Source organism: Palaemon carinicauda, chromosome 39 (assembly GCF_036898095.1).
Source record: "Palaemon carinicauda isolate YSFRI2023 chromosome 39, ASM3689809v2, whole genome shotgun sequence".
NCBI lineage: Eukaryota > Metazoa > Arthropoda > Malacostraca > Decapoda > Palaemonidae > Palaemon > Palaemon carinicauda.
The window spans coordinates 53,475,750-53,501,967 of NC_090763.1; the positions used below are offsets into that span (position 1 = coordinate 53,475,750).

At 40.4% G+C, this 26,218-nt stretch overlaps 1 protein-coding gene across 1 annotated transcript in view; it reads right to left on the bottom strand.

Annotated features, from left to right (window-relative positions):
• Positions 1-658: 658 nt before the first annotated feature.
• Fkbp14 (peptidyl-prolyl cis-trans isomerase Fkb14) overlaps positions 659-26,218 on the bottom strand; it is a 59,280-nt gene continuing 33,720 nt past the window's right edge. Inside the window, exons 3-4 of the mRNA XM_068362919.1 lie at positions 12,404-12,519; positions 659-3,202 (exon numbers count right to left, since the gene is read on the bottom strand). Coding sequence (XP_068219020.1) covers positions 3,044-3,202; positions 12,404-12,519 — 275 coding nt within the window. The 3' untranslated portion in view covers positions 659-3,043. The remainder of the gene's footprint in view (positions 3,203-12,403; positions 12,520-26,218) is intronic.

A 26,218-nucleotide genomic window follows, 5' to 3' on the forward strand; every position in this document is an offset into this window, starting at 1 on the left:
TTCCCTTTGCTAGGGATTAACATGTTTCCAATGCACTAAGTGAAGTTAAATCTAATCAAATGTAAATACTGTACCAACAAAACACACAAAAAAAAGAATACATTTCTCTTCCAAAAACACATTAGTTTTACTTGATGAAGCACAATACAAATCCCAATCATTTCAACAAAATTCTGTTGGTCATATTTAATGATTCTACTAAAGTTAACCCTTTTACCCCCAAAGGACGTACTGGTACGTTTCACAAAATTCATCCCTTTACCCCCTTGGACGTACTGGTACGTTTCACAAAACTCATCCCTTTACCCCCATGGACGTACTGGTACGTTCTTGCAAAAAACTGCTATTTAAATTTTTTTTTGCATATTTTTGATAATTTATTGAGAAACTTCAGGCATTTTCCAAGAGAATGAGACCAACCTGACCTCTCTATGACAAAAATTAAGGCTGTTAGAGCAATTTTAAAAAAATATATTCTGCAAAATGTGCTTGAAAAAAATTAACCCCTGGGGGTTAACGGGTGGAAATTTCCAAATAGCCTAGGGGTAAAAGGGTTAATAACTGTAATGCAGAAATTATTTGTAGGATTTCTCTTAACAACAAAGTTGTTGCACAATGCTTGTCAAAAAAAAGTCTAAAACTTCATTGAAACAGTTCAAACATTCTGTAAAATTTATTGAATGGCCAAAGTACAAAGTTAGTATTAAAATCCAACAAGAAAATATAAATACAAATCTAATATTTAAAAACACCTCTAATCCATTTGGCTACATCTTTAGTAACTTCTCTAACTGTGCTCAAGGAATGTCTACTCACTAAGTACCACTCATACACTGTTGCAGTATTGTGTCACTCAACCTCCACTGAGAATCTATGTGTACTACATATGGATATGTTAATTTTACATCTTGTGAAACGCTACCTTAATTTAAATTAGGATAATATATTGTATGACTCTTTAAGGCAATAAAAAGACTTTTTCACAACACATTTCAGATATTTTAGCACCTGAGAAACAGTTTCATCATATACAACAAACACTTTTATAAACCTAAATGTTCATTACAATTCTTCTTCCCCATTCATTTCTTTCATTACAGCTGAAATTGAATAACAATCAATTGTTTATTTTCCATTTTTGCATTCACACTTGTAAAAATACCTTTTGTGCTTGAATCACTCACCGATATATCTAATATATTCCTTACACTGAATATTCATATGTTTTGATATACTGTACAGTAATAAAGGCTTACCATATCCAAAGGTTTTTTATATATATAGTGTCCACAGCGGAAGCCACAAGAGTTTTGATTATGAATTTCAAGTTACAAATACCCTGAATAAATCGTCATAAAAATTTTTGAAATATATTCTTTCTTCTCATTCTTAAATATATAAAAATGAAAATAGTGAAAAATCTCACTAATTGTATTGTCTCACTCTTCTCGAGATAAAACTGTACCCAAAACAACAGCAATAAAATAGTTACTTTGCATAAAATACAGACTTTCCAAAGGAAAGCACACCGCCATTATCCGTCACAATCATCCAGTACACAGCCATTCACATTATCACAAGCAGCTGGTTTTATCATCCTTTAAAAGTTTCAAATTAAAACACAAATATTCTCATACTGAATGATTTAAAGATATAAATTTTATCACGTAAAAACAAGGAATATTCATACTGAAGTGATCACAATTTAATGAGAATTTAGTCAATCATTAAAAATTCTAAGAAATCATTGACACGAAACTTAGCAGCCTTGATAAATGAAGCTGTGTATAACAGTGAAAAAAGTAATTAAATAACAGTCAGTTTACCACACGAGTTCTACAGAGTTCAGCCGGATTTCTCTGTCGCAAAAATTTTTTTTTCCCAAATGATCAAGACTACGTTGTCATTTTAACTCATACAAAATTAACCTTTGATGTTTTCATACCTATAAACAGGCTAACTGCAGTCTTTAGTAACTTAAAAACCCTGCTAACAATTATATGAGGGAATAGTCCTTCTTTCAACAATATAATCCTCTTAAAATACATATATTATAAAGCATCGTATAAAATATAACAACTGCTCTCCGAATTCAGGAAAGGGATAAATTGGTTGTGAATAGGAAATCGGTCAACATTATGCAAATAAATATAAAACTATATTTGTGTGTTAGGCTTGTTCGATGACGAAACCTAAAATCACAGTCCCATAGTAACCAATGATAGGCCATATGCCGTCCTAGTTGGACGAGCCTTTGATAAAGCTGTTTGAAGGAAACGCACACCATCAGAGGAAATTAATGCTAAAAAGCACACTACGATCATGTTACTCATTTGAATTGTTATATAGACACAGAAAAATAACTACAGTACTGTACTGAATATTATGACCAATGGGCATACCTTAGTATTCCAGAGATAATGCTGAAAGTAATGTTATTTGCAACCTATATCCCTCCCCAATATACACATAACAAAAATATCCTTGCAACTCTAAGCCAATTATTCTTTGGAACTTGATACCATAAAATAGAATTTAATTAAAACTTTGCAACTCTTTCTTTGTGAATTATTAGTTGTGATCATTAAAAAGTTCTAGATGTACATTAGATACCCTTTGAGCAAGTCCACTTCTATAAAACAGAATTTCCACAAAGATCACGTCCACGCTATTTCCTTACAGGAACAATGAGAGACTATCTACAATATTCCTATCAGGAACAATGAGACTATCCACAATATTCCTTACAGGAACAATGAGAGACTATCTACAATATTCCTATCAGGAACAATGAGACTATCCACAATATTCCTTACAGGAACAATGAGAGACTATCTACAATATTCCTATCAGGAACAATGAGACTATCCACAATATTCCTTACAGGAACAATGAGAGACTATCTACAATATTCCTATCAGGAACAATGAGACTATCCACAATATTCCTTACAGGAACAATGAGAGACTAAACTCACTCACTCTTCCCAAGAAGTTCCAAGATAAACTTATTCGGTACTGGACATTTTCTTGACCGGATCACCTCAGAGTTCGTCATGTTTGGGTCCTGAAAATTCTTCATGAGAGATGTACCCATCTCTATCTTTGTCCTCGTGGTGGAAGATTTCTTCTGTAATCTTGTGAGGGTCTTGTCCATTTTCTATTTCTTCTGCAGGAAGTTGCACTTTGATGTATTCTAGAACCTGAAGACAAATATCAGGAAGACAAGAAGGTGAGTCAAGTAAAAAAATAAGTTTTAAAAATAAGCACAAGGAAAAAATAAAATCTTGTCGACTATTCTGTTATCTACTGAGAAATAATAAAGAAACGCATAACAAAAATTATAAAACCATGGATTATCAAGTAGTCTGGAAAGCTATAGGAGTATGGTGTGTCTACAGAAGGGCTTCATTTGGCTGGAAACGAACTTAAATGACAACGATTTGCAAGGTCTCAGATTAATTGGAGGCAAAGCCACAATGATTGCTTTATGATCTCTTAGCAATTACCTTCTGAGCACAGATAAACAATATAATAGCTGGATATTTGAAGGGTACCGATACTGTACTAACAACTAATTTTCTTTCAAAAAGGAAATTATCTACATTTTCAAATGTACAGACATCACTCTTTACTAACGTCGTAATTTACAAGATCTATCAGTGTACATTTAAACCTCTAGCTTAATCTGGTAGTCTAATACCATGAACAGCTGTTTCAAGGGAAAAAAAAAAGAATGAAATCAAATTAAAACAAGGTCAGAACAGTTTGAAAGACCAGTGAGAACATTGCTACTCCTACCCTAAACATTATTACTTCTAGCCTAAAACTGAGCAATGCGCTTCTCACCGTAGTGGAGAACTATCGAATGATTGATCCAAAAAGACCTGGTCTTCTGAAAATAAAGATGCCTATTCATGTTAATTTGTATCCTTTCTGAAAAAAATTATCTTTCCTTTACCAGAACCACATTCTGTTTTAATACCTATAGTTTGTTAAACCTCTGAATGTCAGAGACGACTTTCAACACATCTTTACCAAAGGACATTAATATTAGGCCTTGCATGGATGTTTTTCAAGTAACACAACAATGTATCTTCATTATAATTTTGAAGATAAAAACACAATCAGATACTTGTTAACTAGTTTCATCTAAGCAGCTGCAATTTATCAATGCTGGAATATTATTACAGATTTGCCATGAAATAGGAAAGCAAAATTCCACTGAATAAAGATCTCCAATTTTCTATTTGGAAAATTTTGTCCTTACAAGTAAAATTTTTTATATAAATTTTCATTCTTGAAATCCCAATTTCTGGTGGCAAAGTCTTACCACTACCCCTACTGCATGTAAGACCAAGTCTGTCAGTTATTTTACATTCTGTCAAGCCAAAATGGATGCTCTATTGTTACCTTTCATTTAGATCTTTTGCGAAAGCAACATTCTGCTCATAGTTGTTCCTGGCTAAATATATCTCGATAGCAGCTAATCCATTCTTTTCTACACTACCCTAAAACCATCTCATTGGTCTTGTCTATAAATTTATAAATTTTCATACAAAAAAAACACTACCGTAAGTTCTTAAAAATTACCTCTCCTTTTCTTATAATTGCAAACATTCTTTTGAATTAACCTCTATTCCTAGACTTATGCATAGCAATATCTTGGGATTATCTATAAAATAACATTTCAAACAATGCCTATTCTACTAAAAACCACTGGAGCAATTTGGCCTCATGAATTTAGTTTTTCCATTATCTCTAAAGCCCTGTCCACACTTATAGAGCATGCTCAACGGGCAAACAGTGATACCAGACCACAATAGTTAGTAAGAATGAGGGTTAATGACGTCAGAAGCGGGAAAACCACAGACACGGATCTGGCACCATACAGTGTTGCCACATCCCTGCCTTTAGTTTTTCTGCTTCTGACGTCATCAACCCTCATTTTCACTAACTATTGTGGCCTGGTATCACTGTTTGCTCGTCGGGCATGCTCGATCGTGTGGACAGGGCTTAACAACTGTTCTTAGGCACTGTCTATATCTGCATAGAGTCCTGATATAGACAAATTCTGTACTACATTTGTTCTTTTAAGAAAATAGAGACACTACTTTTCAGCTGCTCTATGTACTTTATCCAACTCCTTTCAGCTTCAAAGTTGCTGCAAACCTGACCTTGGAGATCCAACTATTTTAGACAACAAAACTGACTTTAGAAAAGGGATTTTGACGAAGGAAAAATCTATTTCTGGGGAGAGACCTGTGACGGCCGGTGAAAAGGTCCTTCTTTACACTTTTCTGATATAAATCTTCCAAATATACCAGAAAAAGATAAAAGCATGGAATGCAGAGGTTACTACCCTCGCGCGAGCACCTTGTGGGTGTCGTGTATACAGCAGGGGCGTGTGAAAACCACTATTCACAGGCTGTCTTCCATTTAGATAATTCCTTCATCAAAGGGAAGGGCCGTAACAGAGGCCCTAGAAACCACACTTGGACCACGCCACCGACACCCAACACGAGCGCCCTCTAGGACATCCTTCTGTTTTGGACTTGCTCGCTTAGTCGTATTTGTTTGTGCTCTTGGTGTTTTTGCCCCTGCTAGCTGCATGATCTTTGATTACTATCCTATATTACCTGTGACTGTAACCCGGCTCCGAGTTCGTCACCTCAATCATTCCAACACCCTTTCTAACTTTAAACTCTAGAACTTTCAGACATATTTTTAGCTAAAAGTTCCAATTCAATATATAGTATCAGTTTTACAATGCTTGTCTAAATTTTGGGATGATTTACCTCTTATGGAATTTGGGAAAAAGATCATATAAATTTCTGTTATATTACCCTCAAAAATTTTGGTTTTCATATCATTCTGCAAAATTAATTCCTCCGTTTATCAGTTATTAATTTTTGACATCAAAAACCAATACAAGGTAAACTTAATGAAACAAATTTTGGGTCACTGATTACAATTTTACTTCGTACACTGCCGATGGTCATTTACAAACATTCTAAAACATATATAGATGGCTAATAATCTTAAAGCAGTAAATGACACAATTTTCCTTTGAACATAAATTTCAGACATCTTAAAAGCAATCTGGATATCGGGAGTATTGGGATATTGCAAATAAAATATGATTGTTGCAAAATTTAAATAATAAATGGAAAAGGAATGTATTTGGAGGAAATTTTATTTCAGGATCTCTTCCAAAAAATTAAATGAAAGCAGTGTGCACCACCAGTTCACGATTGAAGAAATTCAATTTCCCAACCTCTACTAACAAAGAGACAAAAATTCAAAACTTCACACTAGATCCAGAGAAAATAGAGATTAGCATTGAAATCAGTATTTTTAGAAGGCATTTACTTTTATAGGGATGGGTTAACAGAGTACTGGTAAATATCATTGATGAACAATATTTTTTTACTGCATCATTCATCCTCAAAAATAATAATGTGGCCATCCATCTTACAGATTTTTTAAAAATCAAAGATTCTGGTAAATTTCAAAGTGAAAATAACACCAATGTTCTTCCTTCCTAATGATTCACTTCCATAATTACCAAATCAAACTGGAGTAACTTTAGAAGCAAAAGACTTACTTTGGATGATATTCATCTTTGACTTATTCTTATCTAATGATTAGTACAAATACTAACGAGGTCTGCCACTGCCAATGGGTGAGTGCATCAACACTGATGCAACCAGTATACAATAATAAAAAAGGACTTTGGCACTGTATGATTAGAGGGTTATACAAGCAGACAGACAAGTACCATCCCTAATCTTAACCCTTTTACCCCCAAAGGACGTACTGGTACGTTTCACAAAAGCCATCCCTTTACCCCCATGGACGTACCGGTACGTCCTTGCAAAAAAATGCTATAAAAATTTTTTTTTTTCATATTTTTGATAATTCTTTGAGAAAATTCAGGCATTTTCCAAGAGAATGAGACCAACCTGACCTCTCTATGACAAAAATTAAGGCTGTTAGAGCAATTTTAAAAAAATATACTGCAAAATGTGCTGGGAAAAAAATAACCCCCAGGGGGTTAAGGGTTGGAAATTTCCAAATAACCTGGGGGTAAAAGGGTTAAAGGGACAGGGCCAGAGGATTTAAGAATTGCAACAAGACAAAGTTAAAAAGCTATCTTGACAGCTAAAGTGAGAGAAGACCAAAGGGGGATGATGAAAGGTAGAAAACTTTCAGCTCCAACAACAGTACACAATAGGAGATGAACCATCCTACAAGGAAGTGATGAGCTTGGAATTATTTTTTTTTTATTTGAGAAATTCATTACACTTAAATAAAATGCACATCAAAAAGACTAGGGAATTGCCTAAGGGCATCAGTACATTGACATAAATCACCCCATTTTCTATCTTTATGAGCAAAATCCACTTATACACTAAATACAAGTAACAGACTAGTCAATTTTTTTTAGCGAGGCAGATTTGCACCGACTCGCAGCGGTGCCCTTTTAGCTTGGAAAAGTTTCCTGATCGCTGATTGGTTGGACAAGATAATTCTAACCAATCAGCGATCAGGAAACTTTTCAGAGCTAAAAGGGCACCGCTGCGAGTCGGTGCAAATCTGCCTCGCTAAAAGAAATGGACTATAGACATCTATTGGTGTCAGTCTTATCTGTATGCAGCTGAAGCTACCTAGAAGCACACTAAAGATACATTAAATTTCCTTTTTACCTGTTAGTAGTAATATTAGTGGTAGGAATGTTACCTTACTGTCATTGGCGACAAAGGAAGATCAAATGTTGCTAATTAAATCTAAGATTTGTCAAGTCTGAACTTATAACTTCCAAGGATGGAAATCATTTGTATTGTCTCCAGGAAAGCCTGTATTATTTCATCATTAAACGGTATAATGTAAGTTACTTAGAACATACAAAGCTTATGCAATGAAAACATTAATATATATTTGGCTGTTTCTTTGTCTGCAAGTGTTTACAGAAAATCTCTTTAATGTAAGACATCTTAATTGTTCTTTCATAAAACAAATTAAGCAATTACTATTCCAAATTTATCTATTGATAACATTCCAGTTCTATTTCAATAATATTTATGAGTCAAACTGACTTACATATTATGCTAAAGCCTTGGCTACATTTCTACAGGCCAGTAACACAATAGCTCATTTCCCTTCTCATTCCAGATGCAACGGAGTCTAAGATCTATGGCACAAAATAGCCATAGATTTCGGAAGCACCAACTACATATTAAGGGATTTTGACGAAGGAAAAATCTATTTCTGGGGAGATACCTGTGACGCCCGGTGAAGCTCTCCTTCCACCTGCACCAATGTTAAGTACCATAGATTGTTTTGGCATTATTTTTGACCCGGGCTTGTACGCCTTATTTACTTTTTGCGAGTGTTTTAGTGCGTCGGCTTGATGCCGCTCCGCGTTCTACGCGGCCATTGTTATCGCTTGTTTACTTGCCCTCGGGGTCTTTATGTCATGCTAGGTTCTTTTCAATCTTAAGTTAGATTATTGGCCAGGTGCCATTTTAGAACCGCTGTTACTTTTAAATACTTATGACAAAATAGTCAGAGATTTCGGAAGTACCAACTACACTTTAAGAAAAATAGAAGAAATTCAAAATTCTGGAAGAGGTGTACCAGAATTTTAATTCTGAATACAGTACTTCTATTACCTTCCCCTGTCATTTCAGGAAAAAATTACACTACGATACAGCATTATTATTCAATTCCACAGGTAGTTAGGGCAGTGCTGGTTATAGGGCCAACAAAGATCCGAGATTCTGGGGTTAAATCTATGGTTGTTATTACTGCAATTCATAACACGCATACAGTCTTGGGGAGGAGAATACGAGTCGGTGACCCTAGTACTTTAATTACAATGCCAGATATTTCCCGATCAATCAGTCTTGAGGAGCAAGTTAAAAGCCTTGCCTCCAGGATACTCTTAGTTTTAATATGCAAGACTAAATTTGAATATCTCAAGTAAAGATAACAAAAGTTCTTTCATTACTGCATGGAAGAAGGATACTGTCAAAGTTTGGGCAATTTCTTGGAATTATTATTTCTCCTCTCTTACTGACTTGATAAAAATGCACCATCCACATGTAATCACACTTTTTCCCATTGCGTCACTAATATTTGTACTTCAAAGCTATCTAACCAGTAAAGCCATTAATGCAAATAGAGTGGAGAAGCTTGGCAAACTAGCTAATGCATAAAAGCTTTTATACTATAGTACAGTATTGAATTTTCCCATCAGTAATGCTATTCTTTTCATATAAAAAAAACCCAGCACTGATGGCCTGAGCTTACTCATTATATCTACTAACTTGACTATATGTCAGTTACCAACGTAACTTTCATCAGAAATGAGAATGTTTCTTTGGTTTGTTAAGATGTCTTTGGCCTGCAGGATTGATTCATTACGAGGTAGTATAGAATCTTCCCCATAAAATTTCAAAAGAATTTTCAGCTGCTCATTGTGTTGCAAGAATCTTCAACTTAACCATTAAAATTTCATCATAAATTGTATATACCCATTTCAAAAGATGGTTCAATTTCTGAAAAAGAAAATCAAGGCAACATTATAACAACCATTAATCATTTCAAGCAATTCAACCCTCATAAAAAATGTTGGAATTGTGAGAACATAAAATAAAAACGGCTGCTTATGGAGCATCCCGATCTTAAGAGTACCAAGTACCAAAAACAAACTTTTTAGAAAAACATGGCCAATCAGGCCCATAACATAAGATAGTAGACATCTTTGTAAAGGGTAGAGGAAGCACGAGAATTGACTTACAATCTTGTTTGTAAGTACCAAACGTAAAGATGAAAATATAACTTTGGGACCTTTCATCTTTTTCACTGCCTTTAAACCTTAGAAGTAATAATAGTTAATCTTTGGTTGGTTGGAACTGTGGTGATTTAAGCTTTTGTTACACAAAGGCAAAATGCATTGTGTTTAGTAAGGCATTAAGTTGCCACAGTTGATGAATATATTTCATACAGCCAAGGAGCTTTCCTACTTGTTTGTAAGAGCAGAAAAATTACAAACAACAGATATCAACATCTCCACAGCATATTTTCCTCAAACAATCCAGGTTCCATGGCAGAAAAATATGCATTTAGGTGTTCAACTGGGAGTTGAAACTATTTGCCATTTGTAATGGTACTGTTATGTAAAAAAATTACCAGATGTCAATAAAATTTAAGAAATGAATGCATTACGAATGCACTATTTCCAAGAATGATCAATGCATGACAAGGTTAATAGTTATTTCATATGCTTACTCCTACACTGATCCTGGTATGAATAAATTGTATATAAAATTTGTGCATAAACTCCAACACAGATCGTAGTAATGATCATGTCATAACGAAGTTATATATAAATGCATTAAAAAATTCATAAAATGATCATAGCATGAAGACGCTGATCTCATTTGCAGTAACATTTCAAAAGGTCATTGCATGAATAAGTTGAGATTCAAAGGTCAAGCATTAATTGCACGAATGATTATGGCATAAGAAATTCAATTAATAATTCATAGTTTTCTACCCTTATCACGGAATGATTATTATCCCATCTTTTCACACCAATGTTGAACCCACAGGAGGGCGTTGTCGTTTGCTTTCCTGAGGTCTTGATCTGAGCAATGAGGACCCATTGGGCACCCTCGAAGGATGTGTTCCATTGTTTGTAGTGTTATCCAACATAGGTATTCCAGGTTTGTGGCTAAACCCCATTTGTGGCAGTTATCTCCAGTTTTGCCCACTTTTACCCTTGCTGTTTAGGGTTACCCAATCCTTCCTTCTGCCACTTCTCTAGCCTGTGAGCAGCTACCCGAACTGGTTTAGTACATCCACTGTTGAGAAGCTTTTGAGGGATTTCAGTCTTCTCCTTGCTTCCTGGTGATTGTAGAGTGGATGCCTAGGGTTATTACTTTTTTATTCTTTTCAGTTTTTGCTAACGTTTCTCGTCGGATATGGGGTGGTGGAAGACCAGCTACTTTGTATAAAGATGGTAAAAGTGTTGATTTTTAGGTTGACAGTAACAATCCTACTGGACTTATTTAGCTGTGGGTCTACCTATGTGCATGGTATAATCTTGCCCACACTGGTGTACAGTACTCCTCAGTAAAGTAAAAAAAATGCTAGGGCTACTTGTCTCAAGAGTCTGTTCCCCAGATGGTGTTGGCGAGTTTGCTGAGGAGGTTGTTCTAGTTGCTACTTTACGTTTGCTTTCATTTATATGCTCTTTAAAGGAGTGTGTTCTGCAAAGGGTAACATCTAAGTAAACCAAGTAGGAGTGATTTTCAAGTTCTTTGTCACCCCATTTTATCTGTAATTTTCTGCTTGCCTGGTGATTGTTCAGGTTGAAGGGATACACCTGTGTTTTGCATGGATTGGCATTGAGGTGCCACTTATTGTAGTAGATGGAGAGGGTAATCAGGGCACTTGACAGACTTTCTTCGATAGTGGTGAAGGAGTCTGATTATGTGGAAATGCACAGGTCATTTGCATATATGTAACTACGGATGTTCGGGTACTTTAGCTGGTCATTTGTATTGATGCTAAATAGCGTTGGAGCCAGCACTGGCCCTTGTGGAAGGCCATTGTTCTGTATCCTCCATCTGCTTTTTTTCCCATCCATTTCTACACAGAATCGCCAATTGGTAAGCAATGATTCAAGGATGAAGACTATGCTCATATTCTGTATAGTTTAAGCCCCGTTCAGGAGTACTTTATGGTTTACAGTGTTATATGCTGCTGTAAGGTCGACAATAATAATAATATATATTGTAGCCCAGGCAAAAGGCCCCTGAAAACTTACCTAAAAGATATCAACAGCCAAACAAGGACTATACATTTTACCTAAACAATAAGTATAAAACTGTCATAATTTCATAATAATAATACAGAAGAATAATAATAATGATGAGCCATTGCTATCACAAGTACACTGGTAAATACTGGTTTTTCTAGAGATATTATTAATACAGAAGGCAAATTTTCTGTGATGTATCAGAGCCCATAGACACCTAAATATTATTAAATTCCTGAAATCTTATACAATATAGTATACTGCATTATTTTCCTAAACTCCAAGTTCCAAATATAAATAGCCTAGTCTCCTCAATTCTCGTGTTTTCTTGATCTATCTTACGATAATTTTTCACAAAGGCTAATTAGAACTAATTTCGGAGACGCCATTGAAAAGTCACTGTCTCTTTATCCAAGAAATGAAGGAGGCGAGGGAAAGATGTAGAGGAATCCTAGAAAAGAAAATCCACAAGATAAGGAGCAAAAGTCACACACAGCCACATGAATGAAAGACATTGACCCAGGCCAAACCAATGAACAAGGTCTTTGACACCATTACCACCGTTTGCCCTCACCTCCTCTTTGGACAGGTGGTCATCGCTGTCGCTGTCGATCTGCTTGAAAACATTCACCACAGGGGCAGGGGAATCACCAATGGAGATCAGCTCCACGTCAAAGATGAGGGTGGCAGCTGCGGGAAAAATCAGATTTTAAAAGTGAGCAGACAAATAAATAAATAAAAAAAAAACTTTTATATACAGTATGCGTGAAGTTTTATTTTTGTTTGTTTTTATTTATATAGACAACATATAAACCCCTATGTAAAAGTTTCTGAAAATAAAAATCTGGTATCAAGGAACACGCTGGCATCAAGGTAAAAGTCACAATATATCTGTCTTTACAAATGTTAAAAAATTCCTTGAATATGGAAATTGCCTTATAATTTGCATTTGTTAATAACTTCAACTTATAACTAAAATAAACAGTAATTCCTAACTTGCATAGGTCTAACAGTTCTCTATGGTGTAAATCTTGCAATTCAGATGTACAGTAGTAAGACAATAATTAATTTAATAGAAATTTATTTAAATGTTTCTTTTAGCAACTGGTAGTATGAGCATTGTCACAGACAGTGGATTAACACAACCAGAGCCTTTAATATCTATTATATCAAAGTTTTTTTTTTTTTCTTTAACTTTCTTATGCTGTTTTGTAACTCATTTTATTTCAAAATCTTCTCATAGCACCACAAACCACTTTAATCATATAGATGTTATCTGTCCCAATACAAAGCCTAAACTTTCACCATACTGTACTACCTATTTTCTTCTATATCAAGTAATTCAAGCAATATTTTATGATAATGCATCTGGCAGCCCTAGAATTTATAATAAAAAATTCTAAATATCATTCAAGAATAATATATGTCACTTTACAAACTTGTTAAACTGGAATCAGAATTGTTCAAAAGTATTGCATTAGTAACTCTTCTAGTGCCTTGTGGAGCCCAGTTGAAAGTTTGGTGAACTAATCTCTCTAGGGAAAAGCAAAGAGCATGCCCAAATCATCTGCATCTATCCTTCACCATGATCTCATCCACATAAGGCACTCAAGTAATCTCTCTTATAGTTTCATTTCCAATCCTGTCTTGCTGTTTAACTCCTAATATTCTTCTGAGGGCTTTGTTCTTAAATCTACAAAATCTTTTGGATTTTGTTTCATTGTCACACCACGACTCGTGTCTATACAGTAACACAGATTTCACTAAACTGATATATATATAGCCCTATTTTATATGTATTTTCAGGCGATTTGATTTCCTAATTTTACTTAAGCTAGCCATAGTCTGAATTGCTTTTATCAATCTTTCATTAAACTCAAATTCTAAAGATCCTGTATTAGAGATCCTAGTTCATAAATATTTAAATGATTCCACCTCATTACTATAATCATTTCTTCTTCCAATGATATTTCATCTTCCATTGCATATTTCATTCTCATCATCTCTGTCTTCCTTCTATCTATGTTGAGCCTACCCTCATGTGAGACCCAGGCCTACAAGACAGAGGACTATGAAATGTGAAGTAGAACATCATGGATGAAGAAAGACTGTCGAAATTTAACCGAGGCCCTATACGTCAATGGGCGTGGGAGGATATGATGATGATTGCATTAGTAAACTAAAATTTCAAGTGTAAAGCAAGAGTTTGACACAAGTTTAAAGATAAAACAGTGATTGAAATTACATCAAGGATATCTTCAAGTAGTTAAAGTATTTTCCATTCACAAAAATATGCTTACTCCCATCTAGACCCCATTGAACACAGCCAAACATGTTCACCTCGTCTCAACTGCTTTCATGCTCGAGGATGGCCTTGAAAATCACAAATTTTAAGTAATTTGTATTTTTCCTAACAATACTTACCGAAGAAACACTTTATAGGAGATTACTGGTAACTCCTCTCCGACGACCAGATTTTTACGTAGTTTCCCCCTACTTCCATGTTCTATACTGTCCTGAATAACGGGAAATAACATGACCTGGGGGCATTGCCCAGGCAGGTCACCCGTCTTTGAGAAGCTCTCCCCAGTAAGTTTTATGTAATGAACAAAACCACGAGGTCAGCGGGGCACTGCGGGGACGGTTGGGGGGGCCCTAAACCTAAAGTGTTTCTTCGGTAAGTATTGTTAGGAAAAATACAAATTACTTAAAATTTGTGATTTGTTCCGACACAGAGACTTACCTTGAAACACTTTATAGGAGACTTACACCTTAGGAGGGGGGAGTGCCCTTTAGCCCTGACCCCGATGGACAGTAGGGAAAACTACGTAAAAGACTCATTAAGTGTGATATAACACTTACCCTTCTGCAATATCTTCGTTGTGCTTGATATGGCGAATTTTCGTCTTGTGTAATGAGCGATATTTCTTGATGACGACTGACGGTACGAGAAAGTTAGAAAAGGGGGGAAAATAGAACTCGGTTCCTTGTGTCTAGATACTTTATGTTTCGCGATTGAGCCTGGGGCTTGAGCCGTCAAACCGAATGCAGGGCTGAGATGACCGGCCCGATAGAAAACCCGTCCAGAGACTTTCTCGTACAGTCCTTGAGATAATGTGCGGTGAAGGTCGACAGGTTGGACCAAGTTCCCGCTCGAAGAACCTGCGCTACTGACATGTTCTTTTCGAACGTTAGAGAGGTGCTAATGCCCCGAACATCGTGAGCTCTGGGTTTCCCCGGTGTAGGAAGACCTTGTTTTAAGTAGGCTTGCGTGATCACTTTCCTGAGCCAGAACGAAACCGTATTTTTGGATATGTTTTTCTTTATTTTTCCCCATGAGACGAAGAGATTCTTGATAGACGGGCGGAGGTTTGCCGTTCTCTTAAGGTATTTCCTAATAGTCCTGACCGGGCATAATTTTAGGTCCTCCGGGTTTCCTTTATTCGGGATTGCCGGAATCGAAAAACTCTCAAACCTCGGATCCCACACCGAGGGGTTCTGAGTCTTGGCGACGAAGGATGTGACAAACTTAAAGGTTACTTCCTTCCATCCCCTAGTGTGTTTCACCTCGAATGACAGTCCGTGTAGCTCGCCCACCCTCTTAGCCGAGGCTAATGCTAGCAAGAAGACCGCCTTGAGCGTGAGATTCTTGTCATCAATGTCCTTTAAGGGCTCGAATGGTGGTTTCCGTAACATATCTAGGACTCGCGCCAAGTCCCAACTCGGGATTCTAGGGGCGGAAGGGGGGCATGATTGTTCGAACGCTCTGATAAGCATGGAGATATGCCTGGAGGAGCCGAGATCTATGCCCTTGAGAAGAAAGACTTGACCCAGGGCCGCCCGAACTCCCTTGATCGCTGGAACTGACATGTCTAACTTGTCCCTGAGATAAACCATGAAGTCGGCTATCACGGGCACTGACGCTTCCAAGGGCTCTAACTTCTTGTCCCTGCACCACTTCACGAATACCGCCCACTTAGACTGGTAGACGGCTGTGGATGATTTCCTCAGGTATAGCGACATCCTCCTGGCTGTCTTGCCGGAGTACCCTTGCTTCTTCAGGAGCCGCTGGATAATCTCCAGGCGTGAAGACGAAGGGCTTGCGGGTTTCTGTGAAACCGCTGAAAGTGAGGTTGTTTTAATAGGTCTGACCTGCCGGGTAGAGGCCAAGGAGGTAGGACGGTGAGGTTCCTTAGGTCCGCGAACCATTCTCTCTCCGGCCACCAAGGCGCTACCAAAGTCATCCTTAGGTTGGTTGCTGCTCTTACTCTGTTGAGGACCTGCCTTATCAGGGAGAAGGGGGGAAAGGCGTACACGTCCAGTCCGTCCCACTTGTGCTGAAAGGCGTCTTCCATTGCCGCCTTCGGATCTGGGACGGGAGAACAAAATACGGGGAGTTGCGCGTTCAACCTTGTTGCAAACAGATCCATTACCGGAGATCCCCACATCTGTATAATGTAGCTTGCCACTTGTGGGTGTAGGGACCATTCTGTTGCTACCACTTGCCCCACTCTGCTGAGGCCGTCTGCTAGGACGTTGTTCTTCCCTGGAATGAACCTTGCCGTCAGGATGACGTCCTTCTGTTCCGCCCATTTTAGGATTTGAAGGGCTAGTTCGCACAACTCTTTTGATCTCAGTCCCCCCCTCCTTCTTCACGTAAGCCACCACCGTTGCATTGTCTGACATTAGGGCCACCGAATGCCCTCTCATGTCCTCCTCGAAGTGGTTGCAGGCTTCTTGGACCGCTCTCATTTCCAGGATATTTATGTGTAGGGATTTCTCCCCCTCTGACCACGCCCCCTTTGCTGTCTTTTCCCGGAGATGGGCTCCCCACCCGTCCTTCGACGCGTCCGTGGAGAGAAGAACCTCCGGAGGTTGGGAGGACAGTGGCATCCCCCTTAGGGTGTTCGACCGATCCTGCCACCATTCCAAGGCCTTCCTGGACTCCTGAAGGAGAGGGACCACAATGTCCGGGGAACTTTTCTGGTTCCAATGTTCTTTCAGGTTCCATTGAACCACCCTTAAGTTCTGTCTCCCGTGAGGTACCAGCTTCTCTAGGGACACCAGGTGCCCTACCAACCTTTGCCAATCCTGCGCTCTTCTGGGGCGACCCAGAAGGAAGGGCCGGAGCACTCGATCTAGGTTGTCCAGCCTTACCGTGGTTGGGAATGCCTTGACCTGTAACGAATCCAGGACCATTCCAAGGTACGTCCTCCTGTTGGATGGGGTTAGCTGTGATTTCTCCAAGTTGACCACGATGCCCAGGGTCTTGCACAATTGAAGAAGATCTTCGCCCAGTTGTTTCAAGTCTTCCTTTGAGGATGAAAGGAGTAACCAGTCGTCCAGGTACCTGATGAGTCGAATGCCCCGTTCGTGGGCCCATATGGAGACCGTCGTAAAGACCCTCGTGAATACCTGGGGGGCTGTTGAAAGACCGAAGCATAGGGCCTTGAATTGTAACACCTGGGTACCCCACTTGACCCGGAGAAACTTCCTGCTCGACGGATGAATGGGCACTTGGAAGTAGGCGTCCTTGAGGTCTATAGAAATCATAAAGTCGCCCTCTCTCAAGGACGCCATGACCGTTCTTGGAGTGTCCATTTTGAAGGTCACTTTCCTGAGAAACCTGTTGAGGGCTGACAGGTCTATTACAGGTCTCCACCCTCCTGTCGCTTTTTCCACTAGGAACAGGCGGCTGTAGAACCCCGGACCCGGGAATGTCACTGTTTCTAAAGCTCCCTTCTGCAACAACGTCTTGACTTCTTCGTCCAACGCTGCCCTCTTCGCCAGGTCCTTGGGCACCAACCAGTCTGCCTGCGTTGCTGGAACTAGGGGGGGGTGTCTCTTCCATGAAGGGGATCCTGTAGCCCTCCTTTAGTACTGTAACTGTCCACGGATCTGCTCCGTGGAGCTTCCATGCTTGCCAAGTGAGTCTGAGGCATCCCCCTACCTGAGGCTTGGGCAGGGGAGGGGGGCCTCCCATCTTATCTCCTACGGGAAGAACGGCCTGTTCTCCCCCTCCTGGAGGAGTAGAAAGAAGACCTATACGTTGGGGGGTTAGAAGATGAACCTCTTCGGGGGGGAACCACAGAGGAAGACCACTGTCCTGACGAGGGTTCCCTCCTTCCTTGAGTTGGTGTGGTACGCGCGGCCATGGGTGCTTCTGTCACTGGCCTCCTGAAGATGGGGCGGCGTGCCGCCTGTGGCTTCAGGGTAGGTAGCTCCCTCTTTTTGGCCAACTTCTCCACGACCTCTTCCGCCTTCTTCGTCGGAATAAGCTGCTCCCCCCAGACGGAGCAGGTCTTCAAGGCTTTAGCTTCCCTGTCAGGAATCTTAATGGGAAGGTTCTTGACTAGGGCGTCTCTTCTCCGGAGAATCCAGTTTGCGGAGAGAGCCAAAGACTGAAAGGTCAGGAATTTAAGGGCGCGGCTACCTGACCCCAGCAACTCATTCAGAGCCTCCCGTTTTGCAGGTTCCATGGAGTCTGTAGGAATCTGGGTGCCTACTAGGGTGGTGGCCCACCAATCCAGCCAGGAGGCCACATTAACTAAGTCCTTGGACATCTCCTCCATCATTGCCGACTCGGAAGGGGAGAAGAAGGTAGATGCTGCCGATGCCCTCCCGTCGGAGATGCCCTGGCACAGGATGTCTATGGCTTCCTCGGTCTTGCACGCACCGGTCGGCCTATTTTCTAAAGAGTAGTATTTCGTCTGCGACTTCAAACCCTGTAGGAGCTTTGCTGAGCTGTGACCCCTGCAGGAGTCGCTATTGCGGGATATGACCTTATCAATGTGAGTCTTTCCAATCCCCACGTTACTGGCCTCAGGGAGAGAGAGAGAGGACTTTTTCTGGGCGGGGACCGCTATGAACTTGTTCAGGCCTGAAGTCCAGGGTTCTTCCTCTTGAGTGGCGGGTTCTATAAGGTTGTTATAACCCCTAATTAAGGCAAGGACTCTCCTGTACGCTGAGTCCTCCGTCACCGCCGACTCGCCCTCCCCTCCTTCCGACCGACGGGGCGAATCGTGATCTCGGTCTCTGCCGTGATGGCGGGGTCCACGGTTCCCTTTATCTTCGACGTCCGCCGTACCTCTCCTCTTCGTGGCCTTTTTCGGTGAAACGGTGTCCTCCGTGAGATAGATCGACGGAGGTGTCCTTCCCCTTCTGGGGTCTCGATGGGGAGACCTGTCGAGGCTGCCCGGCCTAGACGACGGCCCCCTGCGCTGGGCGGGATAAACGTCTCCAGGACGGGTCTTAGGCCTGCAAGATGTAGCCCTTCGCTCATCTGGTGACTCCCTGACGCGGCACGTGGAGGTCCTTCTAGGGGGACTGTCTCCTGCCCGCTCATGTGTCGAACCAATAGGTTTGGAACAGACTTTAAAGTTGTTCTCTGGGACAAACACCCACGTCCCTTTCGGAGAGACTGGTCTCCTGCTTTTGGGTGTAGGGGAACGGGGCCTCATCCTGTCCCGAGATCCTGTGGGAGACCGCGAAGGGGAGTTCCTCCGCACAGACCGACCTCGTTTCCGCGTCCCTACTGGGGGGGTTGTTCTCCTGCTTTTGGGTGTAGGGGAACGGGGACTCATCCTGTCCCGAGATCCTGTGGGAGACCGCGAAGGGGAGTTCCTCCGCACAGACCGACCTCGTTTCCACGTCCCTACTGGGGGAGTTGTTCTCCTGCTTTTGGGAGGAGGGGAACTGGGACTCACCCTGTCCCGAGATCTTGTGGGAGACCGCAAAGGGGAGTTCCTCCGCACCGACCGATCTCGTTTCCTCCTCTGTCGTCTCCTCCGTTCACTGCTTGACGAATCCGAAGAGTCACGTCCTGACGAGAAAGACTGACCTCCGTATCGTGACCTAGCACGTGACTGCGTTTTCTTGGGGCTACGCCGTACCCCTGACGGAGAAGGAATGGGGAGACTCTCCTGTAGCGAAGTCTTCGGCGGCAACCATCCCGACGGGCCCGCCAAACCGGGGAAGGCCCCGCCAAGGCCTTCCTCCATGTCCAGTGGGGACCTCATCGGAGTCCTCGGCACGTCCCAAGCCAATGGATCTTCTTGCGGGGACTCCTCTCTGCCGACGCCACCACTCGTCGCTGATGACCCTGGAACTTCCACCCAGGAACCTGATGAAGAAAAAGGGACACTATTAGACCACATGGGGTCCCTCGACGAGACGTGGCCCTTATGAGAGAGAGCCACGTCCCCCGGACCCCCACTACACTCACTTACGGTCGCCTGACTTGCCTTGGCCAACGAAGGACCGCCCACAAATTCCCTCTCTTGGGAAAGAGGAGCCAACTGCATGTTCTCCTTGGACTTACCTCGCCCCTTACTTTGGGTAGGGGAAGGCGGATGTACCCTACCTGACCCTTCTCCTGCTGAAGTCGCAGGGGAAGAAACGCTAGTCTTCCTAGGGGACTTCTTCGATGCCTTCTTCTTTTTGGTACGGAATTTTATCCACTGGACCTCGGGCCAATCGGCACATTCGGAACACTTATCCGACGGCGAACAAGCTCTACCCCTACACGAGGTACACAACGTATGCGGGTCAACCTCGGGCTTAGACAGAAAAGCCCCGCATGATCTACCGGCCCTAGGCCCAGGACAACGGCGAACGTGTTCCATAACGCAACACAAAGGGCCGTAGACACAAGCAAGCCACAAAGGAAAAGCACTAAAACACTAGGAAAGCACAAGGGAGCGAAATCAAAAGCACTAAACACACACTAAGAGATCCCGATCACGTGGGAAGCACGTGGAACCAAACACAAAGGGAATCGCACGGAGTATGAGGAGCTTCGTGAAGCACGTGTGTTCACGAACCGACCAGAAAACTTACTGGGGAGAGCTTCTCAAAGACGGGTGACCTGCCTGGGCAATGCCCCCAGGTCATGTTATTTCCCGTTATTCAGGACAGTATAGAACATGGAAGTAGGGGGAAACTACGTAAAAATCTGGTCGTCGGAGAGGAGTTACCAGTAATCTCCTATAAAGTGTTTCAAGGTAAGTCTCTGTGTCGGAACAACTAATAATTTAGTTAATGAACTGATTGTACAAAACGAGATCACCAGGTAAGGATGTATCCAATAAGCTAACACATCTACGGATCAGCTACTTGTATTGGTACCTTATGTGGTGTACGTTGGCCAAGACACCAACTACAGTATTCGTTGAGATACTTCTGCTAGAGTTATTTGGTCCTTTGACTGGCCAGATAGTACTATAGTCAATTTCTTTTAGCGATGCAGATTTGCACCGACTCGCAGCGGTGCCCTATTAGCTTGGAAAAGTTTCCTGATCGCTGATTGGTTTGACGAGATAATTCTAACCAATCAGCGACGGGGAAACTTTTCCGAGCTAAAAGGGCAACGTGACTCGCTAAAAGAAATGGACTATGGATTGGATAATTTTCGGTAAAGTTATACTGTATTACAGATTCTCATTTCGAACAGAAAATATAAGTTTTCCTGTAGTAAATGACTGTGATTTAACCGAATTAGTATGACCTTCATTTCAACCGCAAACAAACAGAACAAACAGTTCGACTAACTTCAAGTAGCCAAACTGGTTGTTGTTGTTGCGGATGAAATGAAGGTGAAAACCGGTTAAATCACGTTATTTTCTATAGGAAAACGGTAAAGTTTTACTGTAATTTTTTCTGGTTACAGCTCAAATTGTTTACCTACACATACAACGAATAGTCTGGCCTATTTTTTTTACACATTCTCCTCTTTCATCTTGCAACAGACAACACCAAGATAACTGAAAAATTCTTCTCCACTTAAGGGGTTAACAACTACACTGTAATTGTTCAGTGGCTACTTTCCACTTGGTAAGAGTAGAAGAGACTCTTTATCCATGGTACGGAGCTCTTCTAGGAGAAGGATACTTCAAAATCAAACCATTGTTCTCTAGTCTTGGGTAGTGCCATAGCTTCTATATCATGGTCTTCCGCTGTCTTGGGTTAGAGTTCTCTTGCTTGAGGGTACACTCAGGTGCACTTCTCTTGCTTGAGGTTACACTCAGGTGTGCTATTCCTTATTTCCTGATTTCCTTTCCTCACTGGGCTATTTTCCCTGTTGGAGCTCTTGGACTTGAAGCATTCCGCTTTTCCAACTAAGGTCGTAGCTTAGATAGTAATAATAATAACTTGTAGGGTTCAGTTCATTGAAAGGGCAAACAACTGGTAGTGATTTACTAAATGGATTTCTAGAACAAATTTCAGGAATTTAAATTATATTTGAACAAGGTTATACTGTAGGTATATTAACTGAGGAGGCTCCTGCAATGATAGGCAAGCAGAAAGAAGTCATGCAGCTATTAATAATACACCATGCAAAGCAATAGTATGTATTGAAATAATTTCATTGCATAATATATCAACAACATTTGTATAGAAAAAACTGGACTTTGATCAAATAATGATATTTATAGTCTTTGCAGTTGATTCCCTTGTCATTCTCAGCTCTGCATCTCCTGCAGTTATAATTTCTTGAATTGATGCAGAAAATGGCAATTTAGTGTTTTTCCAAGTAAGGGGGTTGAGCAGGGCAAATACACAGAAAAGATTTATCAATCGCCTGCCTGGCGATCTGCTGGACTGGGGTTCAAAACCTGCTCAATAGTTTCTTGTAATGTCTGCAACCTCAACATCATTGTGAGCTAAAGATAGTGGGTTTGAAGGAGCTTAAAGGTCTACATACAGAGTCATTAGCAGCCATTGCCTGGCCCTCCCTAGTCCTAGTTTGGATGGAGAGGGGGATTGGGCACTGATCATATGTATATCGCTCGCTTGCGACAACGTCATAACTCAAAAAAATGTATTTTTGAGTTATCCATATAGACATATTCATCTTCAAATGCTGATTTTTTTTGGCAAAAGTTTCATAATTGTAGCTAAAAAATTGATCGCTAGAGGCGCTAAATGTCCTAACGACATAACATAATATGAGAGTGTTTCAATTGATTAAAATGGCTCTCCTGAAAAATAACTATTTTTGAGTTATGACGACGTTGTCGCAAACGAGCGATATATGGTCAGCCTCAAGGGCATTGTCACTGTCACTTGCTTCTGCCATTCATGAGCAACATTTAAACCTTTATTTAAGATAGTACCAGAGCTTGAAAATGTCAACTGGCTTTGTGATTTGTAATCTCTAGTGAACATCACAAGTTTCATTAAATAACTTGAATCATAAAAAGGGAATAACCAAATTATTTCTCAGCTAGCCAACTATATGATAGTTTTTTAACATGAACTAAAACTGTTTATCACAGATAGGCAAGGGAGAATTAGGATATATGTGTAAGAAACAAAGTATGCAGTAGAAAACACTTTTGGAAACCTTCGAGAGTTGAGGACCTCAAGAAAGAAGTCAATGACATGTTTTTGAGCAACCCATTTTCTGTATCTCCTGATGTGCTGGAATTGGAGCAAATGTTTTTATGTTGACCAGGCTGACATGAGTCTTTTTATAGTTTATATATGACATATCTGTTTTTAACATTATTAATAGTTTATATATGACATATCTATTTTGACGTTGTTACTGTTTTTAGAATGATTTATTGTTAATTTGTTCCCATCATTTATTTATTTCCTTATTTCCTTTCCTCACTGGGCTATTTTTCCCTAATGGAGCCCTTGGGCTTATAGCATCTTGCTTTTCCAACTAGGGTTGTAGCTTGGCTAGTAATAATAATAATAATAATAATAATAATAATTCGAAGCTCAACTTGGTCTGATTAATCTTCAGAATAATGACAGCCTTAATACCCAGTATAATTAAAGGGTAAATATATTATAATTTAATTTGTAGCCAAATACATGAACCATATATTTTTCCTACTCGCTATCTTGTGTTTTATACATTTCTGACCTTGATTATTGGAGCAAACCACCCTTGAAATTTAACTGATGATGTGGCCCGACTAGTTAGCTGACTTAGCCTGACTATTGTACTGAGAAGAAACAGAGAAAGATGACAAACTGTAGGCCTAAGGCTTAGAGTCATCACACGACTCTGAAATAAGTAAATTGATAATACGATGCTTATCAAGGTTCATAGATAAGAAAGTGTTCAACTACAAAGAACCTTGATTTTCTCTGAAGTATAAGGAAGGGCTGAGTCAGCAAGTCCCAACTGAAAAGACATTGCGAACCAGCATGAATCTTTGACAAATATTCTTTTTAAACACATGACAATGTATATATAGATATACAATACGTTTTATATATGTAGACGTACAGGTAAAATAGTCGTATATTCAAAATTAACATGTGATCATATAGGCCTACTGGCCCATTAGGCTGACAATCCTTTGCTTACACATTTCCTTATCATCAGTAAAGCATACCATAAGCGTACTCTCTTTCTCTCTCTCTCTCTCTCTCTCTCTCTCTCTCTCTCTCTCTCTCTCTCTCCTCTCTCTCTCTCTCTCTCTCTCTTAGCGGAAGGGAAATTAGGGCAACAAGGGTCTATCCGTTTGATCGATCTGCGCCATACTTCCTCAATCTGGGGCCGCCGCTATCGGATGGAGGAGGAGGAGGATGCGGAAATGTTGGGTGGTAATGGGAGAGAGAAGGAGGGGGGGGGGGGGGAGAAGGGGATAGAGAAGGCAGTTGATAGAACGAAGGGGCATTCTCTGCTTTATACTGCATAGTGCTTACTGCTGCTGCCCTTTTCGCCTGCCTCTTCTTCGGAGTTAACTTTACAGACTGTCTTCCTTATCGATTCTCTCCGGTGGGTTCTTCGGAGGAGGACGATAATACACGCAACCTCTCTCTCTCTCTCTCTCTCTCTCTCTCTCTCTCCTCTCTCTCTCTCTCCACACCTGACACGCAATGGTAGATTAAGCCGATATAATATACAACGCAAATACAGCCGCATATCTTAGAAAATAACTAGATATTACTGATTAAGTGCAATTTTCAATTAAGCACAGACGCTGATTAACACAAGATATGGACCATATTTCGCTAGAAATAGGCCTAAAGACAGACTTGTGGTAATAGGCCTACACTCCCCTGTCGATCAATGAACGTCACATCAGTCCTTATTAACGGAAGTACGTAAATACAAACTTCATGGTACGTCAGTAAATGCATTTATATACTTCGAGGGCTGTATATTATCAGAGCATAATAAATAAATCCATAATTAAATATTAAACTATCCCCTGATCTGATCAAGGAAAGCGAGAGGACATGAACATTGATAAATAAGAGAGAGAGAGAGAGAGAGAGAGAGAGAGAGAAGAGAGAGAGAGAGAGAGAGAGAGAGAGAGAGAGAGCTCAGAGGTCAATGACACGGAGGAGACCAAGACGGCACGCACAGTGTAAAATCCGGACGTCGGATGCCGTCTGGGAGAATAGAAAATCGCTTGTATCACCGGGAAAGACTCGAAAATACACCTCTTTTTTTGTGACTGGTAATGTTCACTGATACTTTCTGTTATTTTCTGAATAAATGTTCGAAAAATATTGGTTTATTTTCATGTTATTGAGAATAATCTCAATCGGACGTCAACATTACACTAACTGGGTAAAATAGCGGGCAGTTAGATAGTGTAATGTTGACGTCCGATTGAGATTATTCTCAATAACATGAAAATAAACCAATATTTTTCGAACATTTATTCAGAAAATAACAGAAAGTATCAGTGAACAATTACCAGTCACAAAAAAGAGGTGTATTTTCGCGTCTTTCCCGGTGATACAAGCGATTTTCTATTCTCCTGGACGGCATCCGACGTCCGACGTCCGACGTCCGGGTTTTACACTGTGCCGACCAAGACGAAAAAAAAAATTCACGCTGGATGAAATTTATTCCAGAGAATGACAAGATTAGGGTGTTGAGGAAGAAAGCGTTGGTCGAGATTCGAGAAGACTCACAGTTTAAATTCTCTCTCTCTCTCTTTCTTTTATGGAAGTAAAATTAAACCCTCTCCCACTTCTGGCATATTTTTTATGGAAATATATCGCATGCATAGGCCTATTTTCGACCTCTGGTTTGAATAAACTATATAAATCTCTCTCTCTCTCTCTCTCATACACACACACAAACCCTCTCCCACTTCTGGCATATTTATTATATGGAAATATATTGCATATATAGACCTACATAGCTACCACTGGTTAGGATAAACTATATGAATCTCTCTCTCTCTCTCTCTCTCTCTCTCTCTCTCTCTCTCTCTCACACACACACACACACACAAACCCTCTACCAATTTTGGCATATTTCTTTTATGGAAATATATCGCATGTATAGGCCTACATATCTACCTCTGGTTTGAATAAACTATATGAATCTCTCTCTCTCTCTCTCTCTCTCCTCTCTCTCTCTCTCTCTCTCTCTCTCTCTCCTGTCATATTTCTTATATGAAAA